General features: G+C 37.6%; 1 protein-coding gene across 1 annotated transcript in view; it reads left to right on the forward strand.

Moving 5' to 3' along the window:
- The window catches only part of ncs1 (neuronal calcium sensor 1), a 42526-nt gene extending 25110 nt beyond the window's left edge, over nucleotides 1–17416 (forward strand). The window contains exons 5-9 of the mRNA XM_015397753.1: nucleotides 5125–5263; nucleotides 10798–10876; nucleotides 12607–12695; nucleotides 12776–12853; nucleotides 15139–17416. Coding sequence (XP_015253239.1) covers nucleotides 5125–5263; nucleotides 10798–10876; nucleotides 12607–12695; nucleotides 12776–12853; nucleotides 15139–15237 — 484 coding nt within the window. The 3' untranslated portion in view covers nucleotides 15238–17416. The remainder of the gene's footprint in view (nucleotides 1–5124; nucleotides 5264–10797; nucleotides 10877–12606; nucleotides 12696–12775; nucleotides 12854–15138) is intronic.
- Nucleotides 17417–19180: the final 1764 nt, after the last annotated feature.

The raw sequence follows: 19180 nt of genomic DNA on the forward strand, positions 1-19180 counted from the left end.
TATAAGACTCCTAAAGTCAGTTAGTAGGTCAGTTAAGTCAGTTAAGGTGCTGTTAAGATGTTAAAGGCTAACCGTGCTTCTGGCACTCTCCGAGCAAATAACAAAGGAGCACCGGAGGCATTTAGAACTATTTCTAGTTTTAAGTAAGTAGAAATGAAATTGTTTCTAATAGTAGCAGCACTTGCTTATTTCAAAAGGGTTCTCAAGCAGAATGCTTTCTTTTTTGTCATGTATTTAAGTTGTACATGTGTACCCTACTGTCTGGTCAAAATGTGGGGAATTTTTTTTTTTTTTATACATTAAGAAAAAGTTTTTTCACCAACTAAACACCAGCTTTTGTCTCTAAGCCCACAAGAGGGCACAATACACATTAAAAGACTGGGATACTTGTGTATATTAAATACAGTTCTTCATGAGGCAGCATTGACCTGTCATTCTTCAAGTTCACATTCAGACACATTTTAAAATGTATTTTTTGGTTCTTATATATGCTGGCTGAGTTTTTTAAAATACATTATTTGGAGGTTTTACAGTTTAATCTATGTATAGATCAGAATACAAAGTAAGGAATAGTTCAGGAATAAAGTTGTTAAACTTAAAAATAACACACATACAAAGGTTTAAAATCTTGAAAATGCATAAACCAATTTGTCTTTTAAATAAAGATGAGTATTAGACAATTTAAAACACACAAATAGATCATTTACTAATTGGATGACAAGACACCATTTAATAATGCATACAGTAGAACGCTGGGAAGAAGAAAGCCATTGCTAAAAGAAAGCTGCGAGAAGTCATGGTGGTCAAAGCATCAGGCTGTGGGGGAACTGAGACATGGGAGCTTAGTATAGTTTATAGAATAAAGCTTCAAGGGAAGTACAGGGCAATGCTAAAGGAATATGTTGAGAGGCTGGAAAGGACTGAGACTTAAGCAGCAGTTCACCTACAAGCAGGACAGTAAACCAAACAGTTATGCACAGACAATGTTTTTTTTTCCTTACTTAAATGTTTATTGTGAAAGTAATAATTAAAAATATATATAACACCAGTGTTTGAAGGTGTTCTGTTGTCGTTTTTTTAATATGGAGTGGAAGTCTTTCAGCGAACACGTTATGACAGTTTCAGTTCAGATTCTAGGCCAAGGAGGCAGAGAAAATGAAAACTTTGCTGTTTTAGTTCCAAAATCACAAGCAGAAAAATGCAAAATTGTATTTCATCCGAAAGCATAAAGCTTAATTCTCTGAAGAAAAGAGCTTAAAAAAGTTGAAACCACATTGAAAGAAGCCCTGTTAACCAGGCATCCAGTGTTTATGCCACTTTACATTCAAGGAAGGTGTGCAGCTTTAGCATAAAGTTCACATTGGTGCAAACATTAATCAATCACAGAGCACAGCTTTACACTGGAGTCAAGACCTATTGGTAGCTGGTTGAAGCATACATACACACTAGTGCCATTAGCAAGTATGGGCAGAAAAGTAGTTGAAATCAAAAGCCTCTGAGCTCTGAGGAAGAAACATGACTTGCTTTTAAACTAGAGATCAAGCTTCAATCTTAATTTGAGATGACATTTTTAACTTGAGCTTCAAAAGAAAGGTTCATTATTAATAGTTAGGTAGTTTCAGGTTACTTGAAGCAGCTCAGTACCTCAGGCAATTCTGATGAAGAGAATGTTCTCAGATTTACTTATAAATAAAATTGAAAGAAATAAAGCCAGTTTCAGTTGCTTTAGACGGATATGCTCTGCATCAAAAGCAGATTGCTGTGTTATTGTGCACAGATTTAGTGAATTACAGAATTAACTCTATAGAACTGTTAACAGGTGTTTAACAAGTTTATTCACAGATAAGTACAGTGTGAATACGATAAGTCCAAAGATTCAGCTTTGAGGTAAACCTTTTGTGACAATAAGGAAGGTAACTCTAAGTAAGTCCATGCAAAGACATTACTTCATACTTGCCAAATAAATAACAAAACAAGGGTCAGGTTGTCGAAATTCCCCCCACACAGATCTTTATTTATAAAATATAATAGATAAATCCCATAGTTTTCTTCCACCTAACAATTAGAATAATTTGTGTTAATCTGTGATCTAAAATTTGTGGTTGTAATATGAATAAAGCAAACTTTTAATGGGTAGTAATGCCATTACAAAGCATCACATATGTTTTATTGACAACAGTATTTCCTCTGATTTCCACCTCCAATTGATCCTTGTTACAGGGATACGTTCCTTAGGCTTTTAAGGTAGCTTTAATTAAACCTTTACTTAAGAAACTGTCTCTTGACCCAGATGACTTGGTCAATTATAGACCTATATCTAATCTTCTTTTTGTCAGGAAAAGTTAGTTGCCAAACAAGTGTTATCACTATAATGATTTTTTGAAGAGTTTCAGTCTGGCTTCAGAGCTCATCATAGCACTGAAACAGCTCCGGTGAAAGTCACTAACAATATTCTCATGGCCTTAGATAATGGATTTGTATCTGAACTTGCCTTGTTAGATCTCATTGCTGCATTTCTGTTATTAAAATAATTTAAAATCATCAATTATCAACGTGGCTTATCAACATCCCGCCCCCAGAAAAACAACAAAAGCAAAAATCCACAATAATATACAGGATTTACAAAACACACAGAGCCTATCAACTACAGCAAATGCTCATGCAAAAATGATTCCTATATCAAGACAATGCTATAGATGTATACACAAGATGTATTGCTTCATTCCAAGATTTAGCACCATGACATCTGATGTGAAGTTAGAAACAAGTCATTCTGTGCAAAGGTGAATTGAAATGAGCAGCCTGTCTTGTTGGATAATTTTGAAATTGAAGGTTGTGCACAAATTTTGTATGATAAACGGCAGCCATTCAGCATTAAATAGAGCTCTAAAAACAAAAGTACATGTCAGGGATATATTAACAGCAAAGATATTTTAGAATTGCAATTTTAAGAACAAGGGTGAGCACAGCGTTAAGAAAAACAGTTGATCATAATTTTCTCTCGATAGACTTGAACAAGACAGGAAAAAAGCAGCTGTCAGTAAAATAAATAAAAAATGACAAAAGTAATAATAGATAAAAATGATAAAATGATAAAAATGGAAATCATAATATTTATTTAGTTTGTTTATATATATATAAGGTTTCCTTCCTGTTAAAAGGGAGTTTTCCTCTCAACTGTGACTGTATGTATGCTTGGTGTGAAGGACTGCTGAAGAATCGACAACAAAATACAATCATAAATCATCGCTCCAAGCTCACTGAGGAGGAGGATGTCTTGCAAGTCAGTGGCTGTGTCTGAACGTCCCCACTATATAGGGGTTATTTTATTCTATGAGTGTCCAAATGTCTAGTGGAAATTTTTTTTCTCCCACAATGCACCTTGAATAGTGTACATCGATAGTCAGTAGAAGAGCAGGTATATCCCAGAATGTTTTTTAAGAGCTCTCCTAGCACACCATCATGGGATTTGTTTTGGGGATGAGATAGAACAAAGATGGCGCAGGCATCGAGTGGGGAGCTGCAGTCAAGTGACCAACGGGGAGCAAAAAGTAGTGATCATATGTCCAGATGGTCAGTTTACTGAGTTCATTATAAAGTCCACTATATAGTCCCTGCTCTATAGGGTGATTCAAGTATTAAAGGTTAGGGCGTATGTTTGGACACAGCCAATTACTGGATACAATGAAGTGGTTTTCTTTGTTGGAAAACGTTTTACCCATCAAGCAAAATTTGGTTGGAAAGACGACATGATTTACATCCAAACAATATCTACATTTGGTTGTAAAGTGAAAGGTGAAAAATCGCAATTTTCAGATTGTTGAAAAACATCCTTTACAATGGACTTATTGGACTAAAGTTGGATAAAATAAAACCGCCGTAACACAGCCCAAATTTCAAATAGTGTTTGTAGGCTAAATTAAGACCATGACGGACCGACCAACTTTAGCCCAAAAACCAATGTCTAAATGACGTCTGGTGTTTGGGGGCTACCAATCTGACTATTGTCTCTTTAAAGTTCCTTAAAATTAATTGTGATGTGTATTGGCTCTATACAATTAAACTGAATTGAATTGAATAGAATTTAAAGTATGAAAGATAAATTACATTCAAAATGTGACATTTGCTGCAGGATTAGATTTCCTGTAGTCGAAGCGGAAAAGTGACCAAAGGATTCATACGATAAGGGTTGGTTTGGGATTATGACAAACATTCTACCTCTTGCATTCATCGCCATTCATATCTGCAGATAATTTATATTTTTGGGCTATAATCTTACTTCACCTCTTGCAGAATTTTTTTTAATAACCACCTCTCAAAGCAGCTTCCCATCTCTAAATGATAAGGGGCTGGGTTTCTTATCTCCCAGGCAGATTAAAAGTAAAGCATGTATGAAGAGCAAGGAGCCACTGTGTGCATGGAGAAGCTCTGTACTAGCCTTCAGTTTTCTTCAAAGCTCCTCTATGCCTTAATTATAGGCCGGCCTAATTTTCAGAAGCCTTAACAGAATCAAAGATGTACATGCGGTGCTCCCCTGTGTGTACTTAATCAGTTTTGCTATGTTTTATATAACCAGGGGTAATCCTCCTCTACATCCTCCCTCTGTAGCTCATCTAACATTTATTTTCATAGAAACAAACACTCTGTCTTGTTCGTTGAGCTGTTATTTCGATTCTACAATGACTGTTTTTCCGTTACAAAAGCACTCCCGGAAACGGCCTACCTCTGAGTGACTGCGCTTCAAATTGCTTATGAGATGCTTCTATTTTTAGGCTAATAGAGATGTTAAGTCGCTCTACAGATATGTCATTTCCAGGAGCGAGAGGAAGCTCTCCGACTTATCTATCAGCTCCACATATTACCAAAGAGAGGCAGAAAGGAATTTGATTAGGGTTAACCACCTTGGGCTCACTATTGGATTAGAGTGATTATCTTATCTATGAGTGAGACAAATAGCTTTGCACTTTACCTTCTGATCTGGCACATTCTTCTAAGTTGAAGCAGTGCTGCTCGCTCTCGAGGTGAAGAGGCGACAGTGTCCTTGCTTGTTAAATCTTGATTATCTAATTGCAAGATATCGTTTTGGACACTTTGTAATATCTCTACCTTAATATTGTTTTTCAGGTATAAAGGCTTCATCAAGGACTGTCCCAGCGGACAGCTGGACGCCGTGGGCTTTCAGAAGATATACAAGCAGTTCTTCCCTTTTGGAGACCCCACCAAGTTCGCTTCATTTGTCTTTAATGTATTTGATGAAAATAAGGTTTGTAATGTAATTTTAAGTCACTGCTGATTGAAGTTAGTATTTAAATGACTTGTATGTAGCTATGGAAGCTTCAGCTACTTGTCTCTTTCCTGCTCTTGGTTAAACGTGATTAATGGCCAGGCTTTGATCCAAATCTGATTTAAGTGAACCGTTCCTGGAACATTATTTTGTTTTTCTTATAAGTACAGAGAATGTGTTTTGTTCAGAGTGGTATTCATTCATGTTCCTTTCCTTTCTTAAGGCTGTTTTTCAACGGTATTTAAAGCGTGAAGGGTTTTGAAAAAATGTAACCAGAGTGAATTGTCCAAGGCTGTTACAAATAGAATTTACAGGAAAATGGTTGCAGCCAAAAGCATTGACTGCATAACCCAAGAAAAGAATTTTGTAGCTTAATGTCAATTTTTTTGTTTAGGGTTCCTAAACAGGCTTAAAAAATATAGATTTTGATTTTTTATTTTTTTTTTCATTGGCAATGACTGAACCCCCCCCCTCCCAAAAAAAAACTATAAATGCAGAAAAATAGGAAAAAATATTTCAGTTTCTTCCATGTTTTTAAGTATAAAAATGTATTTCTGCTTAATATATGTAAAAATATTTAAATGATTTATGTTTAAATAACATGCTCTTTTCAGGTATTCATAACATACAGTAAGAATGGGATTTTAACAATTTAGTCCTTAGTATTTTAAGTTTCCACTTACCAAGTGCATGCTTACTCAAAAAGAATTAAACCAAAAATAGACACTTCATGCATAAATTAAGGACAAACTAGATTTGTGCTTCATAACTTACAAGTTAAATTCCTAAAAAGCTGCTGTTCTTCTTGAATTAGGTTAAAATAAGGTATACGTGTTAACAGAAGGCTATAGAAATGGAGTAGAGAAAGTAGAGTTGTGATTAGTGAAACCTAGAAAAAAAGAATACTAAAGAAGCAACAGATGCATTTCCTTTGCTTCTTTTTATGGGCCTACTTTTCATGAATATTTCAACTTACGGAGCCTATCCTGATCTAATGTTGGCCAATTAACAGCAAACTCCACTGTCGCCCTACCCCTTCATCCGACGCCATTTGTAGGGAAAGCATTCTACAACAACGACATGCGGATCATTTTTATTTTTACAGTTCATGAAAAATTACCCCAATTTTTTTTCAGATTACACATTAGAATAATAAATTCTGTGGGGAAAAATGAATTACTTTAGGGTTAGAATTAGGATTCATTCAGTGATAACCTACTGGGCCTCCTGGGAGGTAAAGCCATCCTATGGGACTGATTACTACTAATAATGTCCATTTAATAATAGCCAAAATGGTTGCAAACAACAACTTAGTATTTACTGTGTACTAATGGAAGACAGAATCAAAATGATGAGGAAACTTAGGTTCTATCTATAAGAACAATGTTACAATATATAGAACGTCTACTCTATTCTAAACAGAATACATTGATCCACTTCCATTCAAGAAATAAACAAATTTTCGTTTACAGGCTATGGCAAGCTGTTTATGTATTAGTTTGACTGAATATGTATTCCTGACATATTTTCCTTGTCTAAATGACCATTTCAAACAAAAATACATTATTTACATCTAGAATAATGTCTATAAATCCTTCCGCTGTGTTTGTTGGGGCTGCGTTTTCTTTTCTTTGAACATAGTTTCCATCATATTTGTTATTGCATTTTTGAATTTTTTTCTATTTTAAGAGCAACGTAAGCAGGTTTATCATGACGAGAGAAAGTGGCCATGCTCTGTGACAGTGATTCCTTCTTCCCATTTAGGAAAAGCACTTGTAAATATTTTTTTTTTCTAATTTGATTCAGTCAAATGCTGGACACTGCTTCAGTTTGTGGGACAGTGGGAAAGAAGTAAAAAATGTGTGGGACTGTCTCGCACAAATTGGGACGTGGTCACCCTACGTATTACAGGGTTGGAAAATAACTTCTGATGGCTTCATTTGCTTGAAAATGTCATAATCTATGTCTGATATTACATTAATATACAAAGGTATTGTATGTGAAATTACTGTTATTAATTGCTCTTTTTAAGTATCCTGATAATATTAGGTTTATTTCACTAATTCAGTAATCTTAAATTTGGTTTCAACCTAAATATATTCAAAGGTAATAGATACCTTTTCCATATGAGATCAATCCCAAAGACGAGAAACTAATTCAGTTAAATATCTATTAGCTAAAAGAAAATGACCTTCTTGGCCTGTAATAGTGGGCATGCAGCACCTTTTGTATTTACGTCTTTTCATGTGTTCACCTGTAATTCATAGCCTTGAAGACTGAACAGTTTGAAACCCGAGACTTTATGGACTCCCAAAGCCAGATTTTATTTACTGCAGTGGACCACAGAAGCTCCCATCACCCCCTCCCTCTGTGGTCAAGGAGGCTGAGGAGAGAATGTAAATAAAAGCAGGGCTAAGGGGAGCGTTACATGGCAGGCTACATGCTAACCCACACAAACTGCTTCTGCCCAGTCTCTTACTGGCAAACCAAATAAGCTTAAGTCCTGATGTGGCTGGAGACTTTAATCATGTAGAACTGGAAAAGCTCCTCCCCAAAATCCAAATTTATAAAGTTTCCAACCAGAGAATTCAGTTCGCTGGACGTTTCTTGCAGCATTTTGGGAGCAAACAAGGCTGCTTCAGCTCTTCACTTTGGAGTGTCATATCACATACATCTTGATGGAGCTGATTCCTGCCCACAGACCTCAGATCTGCAGGAAAAAAACACTTAGCAGAATCATTCAGGTCTGGACTGAGGAGGTTTCCTTAGCTTTACAAGATTTATTTTAGCACAAAGACTAGGGAGTGCTTAAAGATTATGCTGATCTGAAAAAAAATCCTCTCTGCTAACCTAAATATTCAGTTCTTCCCTTTGATTATATGAAACTTGTTTTTAGATCACTGATAGTCTGGCCTATAGCAGGGCCCAGCAAGAATTGAAAAAGGGCAAAACAGGTACAGATAGTGCATTGAAGATTGGGTAATAGGCAACATCAGGATATTCAAGATTTCTTCATCAATGATTGTTCCAGCAGGACTGAGGAGGTCACTAAGTTATCTTCACTTTAAAAAAAAGATCAACACTATCAAGACCTCAGGTCCAGAAATGTGTGGATCCTGAAAGCATGTGCTGATCAACTTGTAGTTATTTTTTTTTTTTCTGGACATCTTGGACGTCTACAACACCTCTTAGTCTTGTCCACCTGAAGTGCTCGGTCATTGTGCCTGTGCTCCATAAACAAAAGCATACCTGCCTTAGTGATTACCTGTCACTCTGACCTCAGTCATCATGAGGTGTATAAAGTACATCAAAGACACATCCTTGATGGCCTGGTCAGCCTGCAGGTCATTTATGGGGAGAAGTGTCTTCCTGAAGAGGCTGTTTAATACCGTAATCAGTTCACATGGTCTTGGCCTATGTGCAGCATCCTACCTGGACATATTCCCCCTGACATGCTTTCACCATCGCATGCTGGCATCAGATAGACTACAGTATTAACCCATTTCATAGAAAGGACTTATTCTGCTGCACCCATGAACTACATTTCCTTCACTTACACTCTGTCTTCCATCTATCTGGAGCACAGGGACAGCAGTCTGATCAGAGAGTCCCAGACTTCCCTCTCCCACACGCCTCCCCCAGCCTCTCTGGGGCTGAAGCCCCAGGCTCTACCTTTCAGTCTACATGGTTTTCTCTTAAGGGTGTTTTATTTTTTGTACCACTGTTTCTGATCGTGTCTCTGTGTTACATGCTTCTTATGAGAGTCTGCAGAATATTTCACAAATTGGTTCCATAATGACAGTAGATGTTCTTGATGTTTGGAGACTGGCTGAGTAGAATGTATTTTGGTTTGCTTGGGGCTAGGCTGGATAAAATATACACAACAGAGCACCGACAGGTATTTGGAGTTGAACTGAGTTAGGAGCACAGATACTGATCATTTAGGGGTGTGTGGATTGGTTTGTTATCTGACCCTAGGGGATAGATGCTATTTGACAGTTTGGAATGTCTCTTAAAGTTGTTGCAGATTATATTATCATTACTTCTATCACAATCAACCTGTTGCTTATATTTATGAGTATGATAAAGAATGTTTAAGCAAATCTAAACTATTGTATGTATTGTATTTATTCTAATTGTGTTTACGCCATATAACAATCAAAAAAGGGGGTGTGTGGGGGGTTGCTGGTGTGACCCCTGGAGGATCAGATAAGTGGGTTTGTTTTGGAAAGCTCTCTACGTCAGTCAATTTTATCTCATGTTAGGTACCTCGTAGTTAGAGAATGCGTCGCTCTCCATTTTTATAGCTGATGTCATCAACGGTGGAGGGCTTTAGCATTTTTTAGCTTGGCAGATGTCTAGAAGAGATAAAATTAGCTGACCTCAATGGCCGTCTAAAGCGCCTGGCTGACGAGTGGGACCAGAGGGGTTCACAGGTAGACGGCTGTTGGTGAGGAATGTGGGAAACCCATTAAAGTGTGACAGCAGTCTCTAGTGCTTCTCATCGGAATATGATGAAAGATCAACTCTGAGAACTTCACCATTTGAAGATCAGTCATAATTTCTGCTCAACATGCGTGCAACATGTTTTAACTTTCGATATGTGTGAAATTTCCCTTATACTATTTGCTTTTTGTAAAGGAGAGAATTTAAGATTTCATGACTGATTTGAGCTACTTAATGCCAACAAATATGTTTTTCTTCTACCCTGTTCTCTCTCTGTCGTGGCCCTTACAAAAAAAATAGAGAAATATGCAATATTAGGAGCCTAATTCATAGATTTCACGTGGATGGATTAATTTAAAATAGTATGAAAGCTTAAACATGCAAATCAGACTAGATGGGTTTCTCCCTCTTTCCACTGCAAAAAATTGAAATCTAAATAAGTATTTTTTTTTCTTAAAATATGGTAAGTGCATTTTTTCTTGAATTGAGGAAGTAAGTGAGACACTTTGCCAATGAAACAAGACAATTTACATTTAAAATAACAAAAAATATATATATTATTGTCTTATTACAGGTGCATCTTATCTAATTATCTTATTTTAAGAGTAAAAATACTTATTCCATTGGCAAACCATCTTATTTACCTGCTCAAATTGAGGATAAAAATTTTAATTTTAAGTTTTTTTTTTTCTTTTTTTTTTATTTCTTGGTCGTTTTTGCAGTGTGAATCATAATAAGGAATATTCTAAATAAGTAACATCTTTGACACCAAAAAACAAAGATTATTTTTGTTATGTGTGATTCTTAGGAAATGAACCAGTCGCATCCATCTCACTAATGGCCAGAGGTGACATATTTCAGCCTCAGGAGAGAGCCAGGTGCTGGGCAAAAATAGCAGCTCACTTGGAGCAAATGTCTGGCCCACTTTTCAGCACAGTGCAGAAAGGACACCACGAAGGAACAGAAACAAAGTTAATTAAAGTACAGTTAGACAAAGTGTGATGTAGGATGGTCACTTTATCCACAGATGATTACATTCTGATTCTGTCCCTTTTGTCACCCGCTAGGATGGCCGCATCGAGTTCTCCGAGTTCATCCAGGCCCTGTCAGTGACCTCCAGGGGAACTCTGGATGAGAAGCTTAGATGTAAGAAGACACTCTTCTAAAATTTCTACATTAAAATGACAGGATTTGGCTTTAATTGGGCTGCTTTACCCATTAAGTAGGACAGATGGGTTTAAAACAAAACCAACTATAAAACTTTAGATAGTGTATCCTTCTTCAGCCTTCATCTTTAATGCTTCCAATGAACTAGAAGAGTCATCCATAACCCTGGGACTGTGGGTTTACTGTCTGTGATGTGTCTGTCCCTTCAACGCTCTGATTCAAATCACAGTATTAGCTCCTGCATAGCATTAGTTGCTTTGGAAGTCTGTTAACCACCAATTTATTCGGGGAGAAAACATCAAAAACATGCCTGACCTGAGGACCAGGCTTTACAAATCCTGAACTTGAGCATCTTCAGAAACCAATAAATAAACCTAATGAAGATCACCCTGTAAATCACTTGTTGTATTAAAATAGAAACCATTAAAATAGAAACCATGTCCATCATATTTATCTGGAGGATAACTTTTTGCAAAAGTATTCATACCCCTCAAACATTTTCCCATTCCAGCCTCATACAGTGTTTTGTTCTGTTGGTTTTAATATTAAAACTTAAAACAAAGTAGCATAGAATTTGAAAGTGAAATAAAATATGTTTTTTAATTGCTTTTCAAGTTAAAATAAAAACTGTGGATTGTTTTTGTAATTTTACAAATGTGGAAAATCCTTTGCAAAACAACTAAAGAAAAGTCATTTATATATATATATGGAGAGAGTTTTAAGCGCAGATAGTATGGGAGAATTATCCTGCCATAATGCAAGAGCACATAATTTCAATTTGAGAAAAGAATTTCATCTTCTTCCACTCAAAACTTATAATGCTCACACTCAAAACATGCGCTCTCTCTCAAATATTTTTCTTCTCTCTCAAATCTTTGTTTCTTCTCTCAGATTTAATGCTTCTTGCACAGATATTTTCTCCTCTCGCTTGCCTCCTTCTCTTCGCGCACAAACCGCGCTCTGCTCGAGTCTCAGATCTCAGTTCTTTGCTTTTGTACATAACAAACCACTAATTGTTTAAAATTACTTACTTCAGAATTGTTTGGCTTATCCATAAGTACTGAATTTTCTGAATCAAGCCACAAAACTACTATAAATCGCAGTTTCAGCTGACGCTCTTATAAATGGCGTAGTAGCACAGGCACACTCAGTAGGGTTAAACAAGCGCACCCTTTCTGAGGCTGTCGTTCTATTGGCTGGAAAAGTTGCTAGGCGACGATCCAACTGCAGTCGGAGAGAGAGCAAAAAAAAATCCGCAAGCAGAGCCTACGGGTTTGCGAGCGTATCTGAGACTCGAGCAGAGCGCGGTTTGTGCGCGAAGAGAAGGAGGCAAGCGAGAGGAGAAAATATCTGTGCAAGAAGCATTAAATCTGAGAGAAGAAACAAAGATTTGAGAGAGAAGAAAAATATTTGAGAGAGAGCGCATGTTTTGAGTGTGAGCATTATAAGTTTTGAGTGCAAGAAGATGAAATTCTTTTCTCAAATTGAAATTATGTGCTCTTGCATTATGGCAGGATAATTCTCCCATAAGATAGAAGTCTAACTGGATTCTAACTTCTAACTTTGGTTCTGCGGCACAATTATGCACTAATTTGTAATAGTGTGTTGCATAAAAACAAAACCAATAAATTGAGGTTTATGTTAAAATAGTGACAGATTTCTCAAGTTCCCAAGTTTTAATGCTTGAATATTATTGTTTTTTCTCACAGGGGCCTTTAAATTGTACGATCTGGACAATGACGGCTACATAACTCGGGATGAAATGTTGAACATTGTAGATGCCATTTATCAGATGGTGGTAAGTATGGAGCCTGGTCTCCCCTCTGGTCCTGATTAGTCAGAGTGATCTGAAGGGTAATTATGTGGTGTCTATCTTAGGGAAACACTGTGGAGCTGCCAGAGGACGAAAACACTCCAGAAAAGAGAGTAGACCGCATTTTTGCAATGATGGACAAGGTTGGTATATATTATCACACTTGAAGCTACAGCCCTTCATACGACCATCAAACTTTATGTAATGTGCAGCAATAATTATTAGTTTAGCATTAATTCAGCTAAGTCTGCCTTTGTTGCTAACATCACAGCTTTGATGCAGGCACTGTTGAGCTCAGAGCTGGTAGTTGTAGCCAACACAGTATCGCTGACACTGCCTGCAGTCTATAAACATCATTTACAGTCACCTTCAGCGCTCAGTGCTAGGAATCTCTCAGCTGTAGTGAAAGATGAGATGCAGCTCACTCCCGCCAGCATTAGCCAACAGGGCTACTGGTGCAACCTTTAGTCATTTCTATTGGGAGAGTGGTCTCTAACAAGGTTCCCTGAACTTAGGATCACTTTATCAGCATACAACAATAGCAGTGCAGTGAACCTGGTCTCATTTGATTGCTTTGCTGCATTTACACATTAGACCAGGCATCCCCAAAGTCTGTCCGCGAGGCCCGCTGTCCTGCAGGTTTTAGAGGTTTTCCTACTCCAGCACAGCTGATTTTAATTGAAAGCTGATTAACAGACTTTTGCTTAACTGCAATCATCATAATCAGCTGTGCTAAAGCAGGGAAACCTCTAAATCCTGCAGGACAGCGGCCCTCGAGGACCGACTTTGGGGATGCCTGCATTAGACCATTAAAACTTCAATGTGAGATTCAGATTTTACTTTGATTCGTTTGGATAAACCAGCACAAAGTAATGGACTGTTAATACCAAAAGCAAATGGAGTACAGTGTGATCATATATTCAGTTTACTAAGAAAAATCCTTCATTATCAGGAGTAGTACAGCTGTTCTTTCTTCAAAGGTTAGAGGAAAAACGATCACAGCTGTCAGACCAGATATAAAGGTAGAAAGTAAAACCAGGGTGAGGTAATGTTAAAATAAGGGAGATCGTTTCAGAACTAGAAACTTTTAAAATATTGTGAGCTACCCAAACTAACAGGACAGATAACAAGAGCTCTAAATTAAAATCAGTTCAATTAAACAAACTCCGATTAACAACATACGCCATCACAGGGTAGTTTACATAGAAAGTTCAGTAAAACCTTAGGTGTAACCTTTAATTGGTGCACAGTCTTTCATCTAAATAAACTGGCCGACGGCATCGAATCATAAACTTTGCGGAATTTCCTCCTTTTGGATGAGCAGATAAAGACAGTTCACATTTGCTTACACATTGAGTAATTTCCATAACCATTTAATCGAGCAAATTGTAATTCCGAAAAATACATTTGTTCAATGAAAACACTGGAATCTCAAAAAAAAGTTTTTTACGCATCAATGAGGCTTTTTTTCTTTTCTTTTTTGGCCGTATAGAAATTATTTTTCACAAAACTGCAATGAAAACACTTTTTTCGCATTTCACGAGTCACATGATCTGTAACTGGACTTAACTGCCTTCTAGGGCTACAACTAATCGGATAGCCAAAGGTTCTTTAAAGAAGATTTTTTTATGAACTTAAGTGGAAAACTTAAATAAAAGTTTTCCACTTGAGGACCTCTGCATAGAGCATATTGACAGACGGAATTTTTTTTTATCTTAAATGCAAAATGTTTATATATATATATATTTTTTTACAATTACTTCTCTAAATGGATTGCTCTGTCAGTAAAGGCATGTGTTAGTCTCTATACTCCAGTTAACGATTAATCGATTACTAAATTAGTTGACGATTATTTCAATAATTGATTAATCACGATTAATCCGATTAGTTGTTTCAGCCCTAGTGCCTCGTAAAAAGTCAAAGAGGAAGAGGGAAAGTAGTTGGATGATGGCGCCCTCTTGAGCCATGGCAGAATTATGGATAAATCTCATAACACAGAAAAATGCCATGTTGTTTTCAGAGGTATTGCATAAACAAACGTATTCACGTCCAATTTTAATTGTATTTGCTATATCATGAAAATACTGCAACTTTGAAACTTGCATTTTCAAAATTATCAGAATATTGACATGGTTTTGCTCCCATTTGTAAAGCAAATGCAACGATTTACTGCAGCAATCCTTCACACTGAGCATGCATGCAGCGACAGTGGAAAGAAAAAAAACTCCCTTTTAACAGGAGGAAACCTCCAGTAATTAATAAGGCATTAATTTAAAAAAACAGACCAAAGGCCCAGAGAGGAGCTCCTTAGATCCACAGCTGACATCACATAATATTGGACGCTTTAAGGGCTTTGATTTCACACCTCACTGATGTTTTTAAGTTGATAATTTCAAGGGTTCTGGTTTAATTATGTTTCCTGTTGCAGAATGCAGATGGGAAGCTTACTCTCCAGGAGTTTCAGGAAGGTTCAAAGGCAGACCCTTCTATTGTCCAGGCACTGTCCCTCTATGATGGACTCGTGTAGGAATGGATGGCGAGTGAAGGAAGATGAGCTGGAACGCTCCTCTGCCCCTCGATCCCAGGTCATTCCTTTAAATCTGTTAACGCAGTAGAACTCCTATTCCATCCGAGCCGACCGTGGAAAACAGAAGAAAAGAGTGGAAGCCGCTGTCGGCTCACAGTTTGTTCTCATGAATTATTCAAATGGCCCACTTGTTTACTGGCAGTGTAATATTGTTGCAGTAGCGAATAAAGATGGAAACAGCCCTCACATCTCACTGCCTAATGTAATGCACTGGCTGCTGCCAATTGTGGCTGACATCCTGCTCGGTGTTTTGTCAAGTGTGAAGCGAGCTTGTGAAGACATATGCATTCTGTGTAAAAGCTCTGTTTGGTTGCTATCTAGCTAGCACCAAACACATCCAGGTGTTATGACCCTGCTCTGGTGATCCGTCTCTTAACTCTTCAGATGGGTCCAATTAACGCCCTCCTGCTTTTTGCACGCCGACGCCTGCCCATCACATCCTAATCACCCAAAACAAGGACTACAAACTTTTACTGCACAGGCATGCAGCCACTGCGTCCTCTTGTTTGTGCTCCATAAAGATAGCAAACATAAATTTCCTCTGATGTAATGGAGAATGCTAAGTTGCTCAGCCAACCCCAGTCATCAATCAGTGCTTCTACAGCTGCGCAGCACACCAGCGTCGTAGACTGCGTTCCAACTTCTCTGGGAGCGAAGTGCTGGATAATCCGAGGAACGGGATCCCTCAGTGATGCTTGAGTTCTTACATCCATCATCAGAACAGCTCAGAAGGACCATCCTGCTGCTGCTTCATCCACACTCAGAGAGACTCTACATCTCACGCCGGAAAAATGTGTTAGACAACACTGAATTAAAACTACGAAGCAGTAAAATGTGCTGCATATTATAATGTAAATATAATGGTAATTTATTTTCTGCTTTGCTGCATTTATGAGACTTTCCTCATAAATATAGAATGATTTTTATTTTTGTTTTTATCAAAGGTGTTGAAATGTGTTGCACTGTATTTTTCATTACCGTGGTGGGAGCATTCTTTTTCTCTCATTCAGAGGTTCGTTTTTCCTGAGAGAAGAGGAATGTTTAAGAAGCACAGAGTTTTCTAAGGGTGATTTTTATTGCGTTTGCTGTCTGTGCACCCTGTTGTGTTTTAATTTCCCTGTTAGCATGAGTGTATACTATTGACCCTGTTGCACAACTACATCCTGAATGACACGGCCTGAACAACAGAGAGCATTCCCACAGCTTTACATCAGAATTGATGCCGGGCGTTTCTTTTTGAGAGCGCCGCACTCCACCCTTGGCAACACAAAGCCCGGGTCACCAAGAGGCGCAAACAAGACATCAGCTTTGGTTGTAAAGCTTTAGTGAGGGCTGTTTTTTGTCCTGTGAAAAGCCAGAGCATGTGATAATTCTTTTTTTTAACATGTAGATTATTTATTTTAGAACATTTCAGTGTTTTTCAACCTCACTAATAGTTTTTTGCATTAAGCAAATTATGATTTACTAGATTATCTGTTCATCAGTGTAAGAGCACAGAATAAAATGCATTTAAGTGATATTTATATTTCTGATTTTAGGTTTGAATGGATATAAAGCAGTGTTTCCTTTTTCTATAGCAGTATTTGGGATTAATTTAAGGGGCTTTTTGTATTGTAACTGTTCAAATGTTTTTTTTTTAGAATTTCAAATACCTGGATTATATTCCTATTTGGAGAATATTATTGAAGTTTGCACAGATCGCATTAAGGCAGAAATGGGATGTGTTCTGGGTTCAGTGTTGCACTGTGCAACATTACATGTAATGAAAAGTGTCATGTTAAGCTTTATTGCCTGTTATTGCCTTGCAACATAGAATTTAACATGCCATCTTACTCTGTAGTGTAAGCCTGCGCTGTATGGCCGTGAAATGAACAATGAAGTGTATAAAACTGTGGCATGTTGCAGCAATGGATGAATTACTGAGACCTGTCAGCTTTTGAGTTTCTTCTGCCGCATTTCTGATCAAAGACAGATGAGATCCCAGAGGAGTGAAAAATCCAGATTTTTAACTGTTCTGTCATTTTAACCCCATCCTCCCAGTTTTTTTAGCATGTGATACTAAAAAGTGCAGTAAAACACAAGTGTGTTTGAAAAAAACCCCGCAAGCCTTGTGATTAAAAACTGAACTGATTTAAAAACGAAATATTTTGTGGGAAAACATCCAGCTATGTATGTTCTGTCATGATTTTATCAAGAGCTCGGACACACGCAGATAAAACAATCCAGAGGGACAAGGGGAAAAGTTTAACAGGTTTATTGAGAAGTTTTGTGGAGATTTCAGTGTTGCTCTGAACACTGCTCAACCGGAACTGAAAGGTGAGGGGAAGACACTGCGTTTAGTTCAGGTTCAGTGGGAAAATTGGTTCTCGAACTTGAAAGGAGGAAAGGTAGGCAGACTCACGTTTCCAGAGAATTGGTTGACTCTTAGACTCCAGTAGGTGAGGAATGTGTTCCGGTGTTTGTCTCATACGGTGGAGGGCAGACAGGGTTACCCAGAATGCGGTTGCTTGTAGATGAACGGAGAAGTCTGACTGCCACTCAGATTTTCTGCGGTACTTGAACGGACTGCGGTGCAGATGAATCCCTTGCTCAGTGTGAAACTCAAACGATTCCTCAGGGGAAAGTGGATCCAAAACTCCGGTTTGTATCCCCAGCTCAGTTTGAAGCTCAGTAGATCCTTCCAGGGAGAGAAGGTCCGAAAATCCAGTTTGCAGGATGACTTCCTACCGAGAGGAAAAAACAAAAAATAACAACGTTAAGACTCAGGTTGACAAAAACTCAGTTTGACTCAGCACAACTCAGCTTGGCTAGAGTACCCAAAACTGGCAAACACTCTGGCATCGAGGTAGTGGCAGTCAGCAGCTTAAGAGCACTCCGTTAATGAGGTAACCCCTTGCAGGTGTGTGAGGAGGAGAATCAGAACCAGGCGTCGCCTGGTGGAGGAAGGAAGACAAACACACAAAAACACAGACCACACAGACTGGAGTCCTAACATGTTCTTGCTCCGGTGAAAGTTCTTGTCTTATAGGCAGTGTGGGTCCGTGACCAGGGGGGCTCATCTAGTGTGGGTAACCATCAACTCTTTAGGGAAATTTTTATCTATTACTCCTTGTGCAAGTAAGTCTCCTTTAGCTTTTTGCATTCCCAAGTCTGCAATGTGCTTTGAAGACAAATTACAAACAAAGTGATATAAGATGGCTGTAGATTAGACATTCATGTTGGTATTTTAATCCTAAGTTTCTGACTCTGCTAAACCTAACAGTTATTTGTGTACATTTCTCAGGTAAGTATTTGATCCACTATGGTTCAAGATCTAAAATGTTTATCCCCCTCTTTGTTCTAATTAGCTTTGGAAGATATTCTGGTATCTGAAGTTAATACTCCAACTTTGCAATCCTAAGCATTTAACTCTAAGCATAAACAAGAGGATGCTTAGATAGACTACCCTGCCACTCATTTTGTTTTGGGTGTACTTGGGTGAATGATGCAGCTCTCCTATGCCTAGTACATCCCAGATTTTCTCTTTTGCTGAAAAGTCAAGACTACAGTGTCTCCTTATTTTTCAGTGGTAACCTATGATGTCACTTCATAACATGTTATTCAAAGGCTTCTCTCACCTCAGGTTGTTTGTGGCATATTTGACTTTGTGGCTAATAGTTATCTGACCCCTTATAGACACAAATGAGTTCAAAAATACAAGTCACTAGATCCTTTTTATATGCAAAACAACATCAATAATAATGACATTATTAAATTACATTAATATCAATACATATGCATATCAGGACAGGAGCTCATCAGAAATTACACACACACACATATATATATATATATATATATATATATATATATATATATATATATATATATATATATATATATG

The sequence above is a fragment of the Cyprinodon variegatus genome, unplaced genomic scaffold (genome assembly GCF_000732505.1).
Source record: "Cyprinodon variegatus isolate N-32 unplaced genomic scaffold, C_variegatus-1.0 Scaffold885, whole genome shotgun sequence".
Taxonomy (NCBI): Eukaryota; Metazoa; Chordata; class Actinopteri; order Cyprinodontiformes; family Cyprinodontidae; genus Cyprinodon; species Cyprinodon variegatus.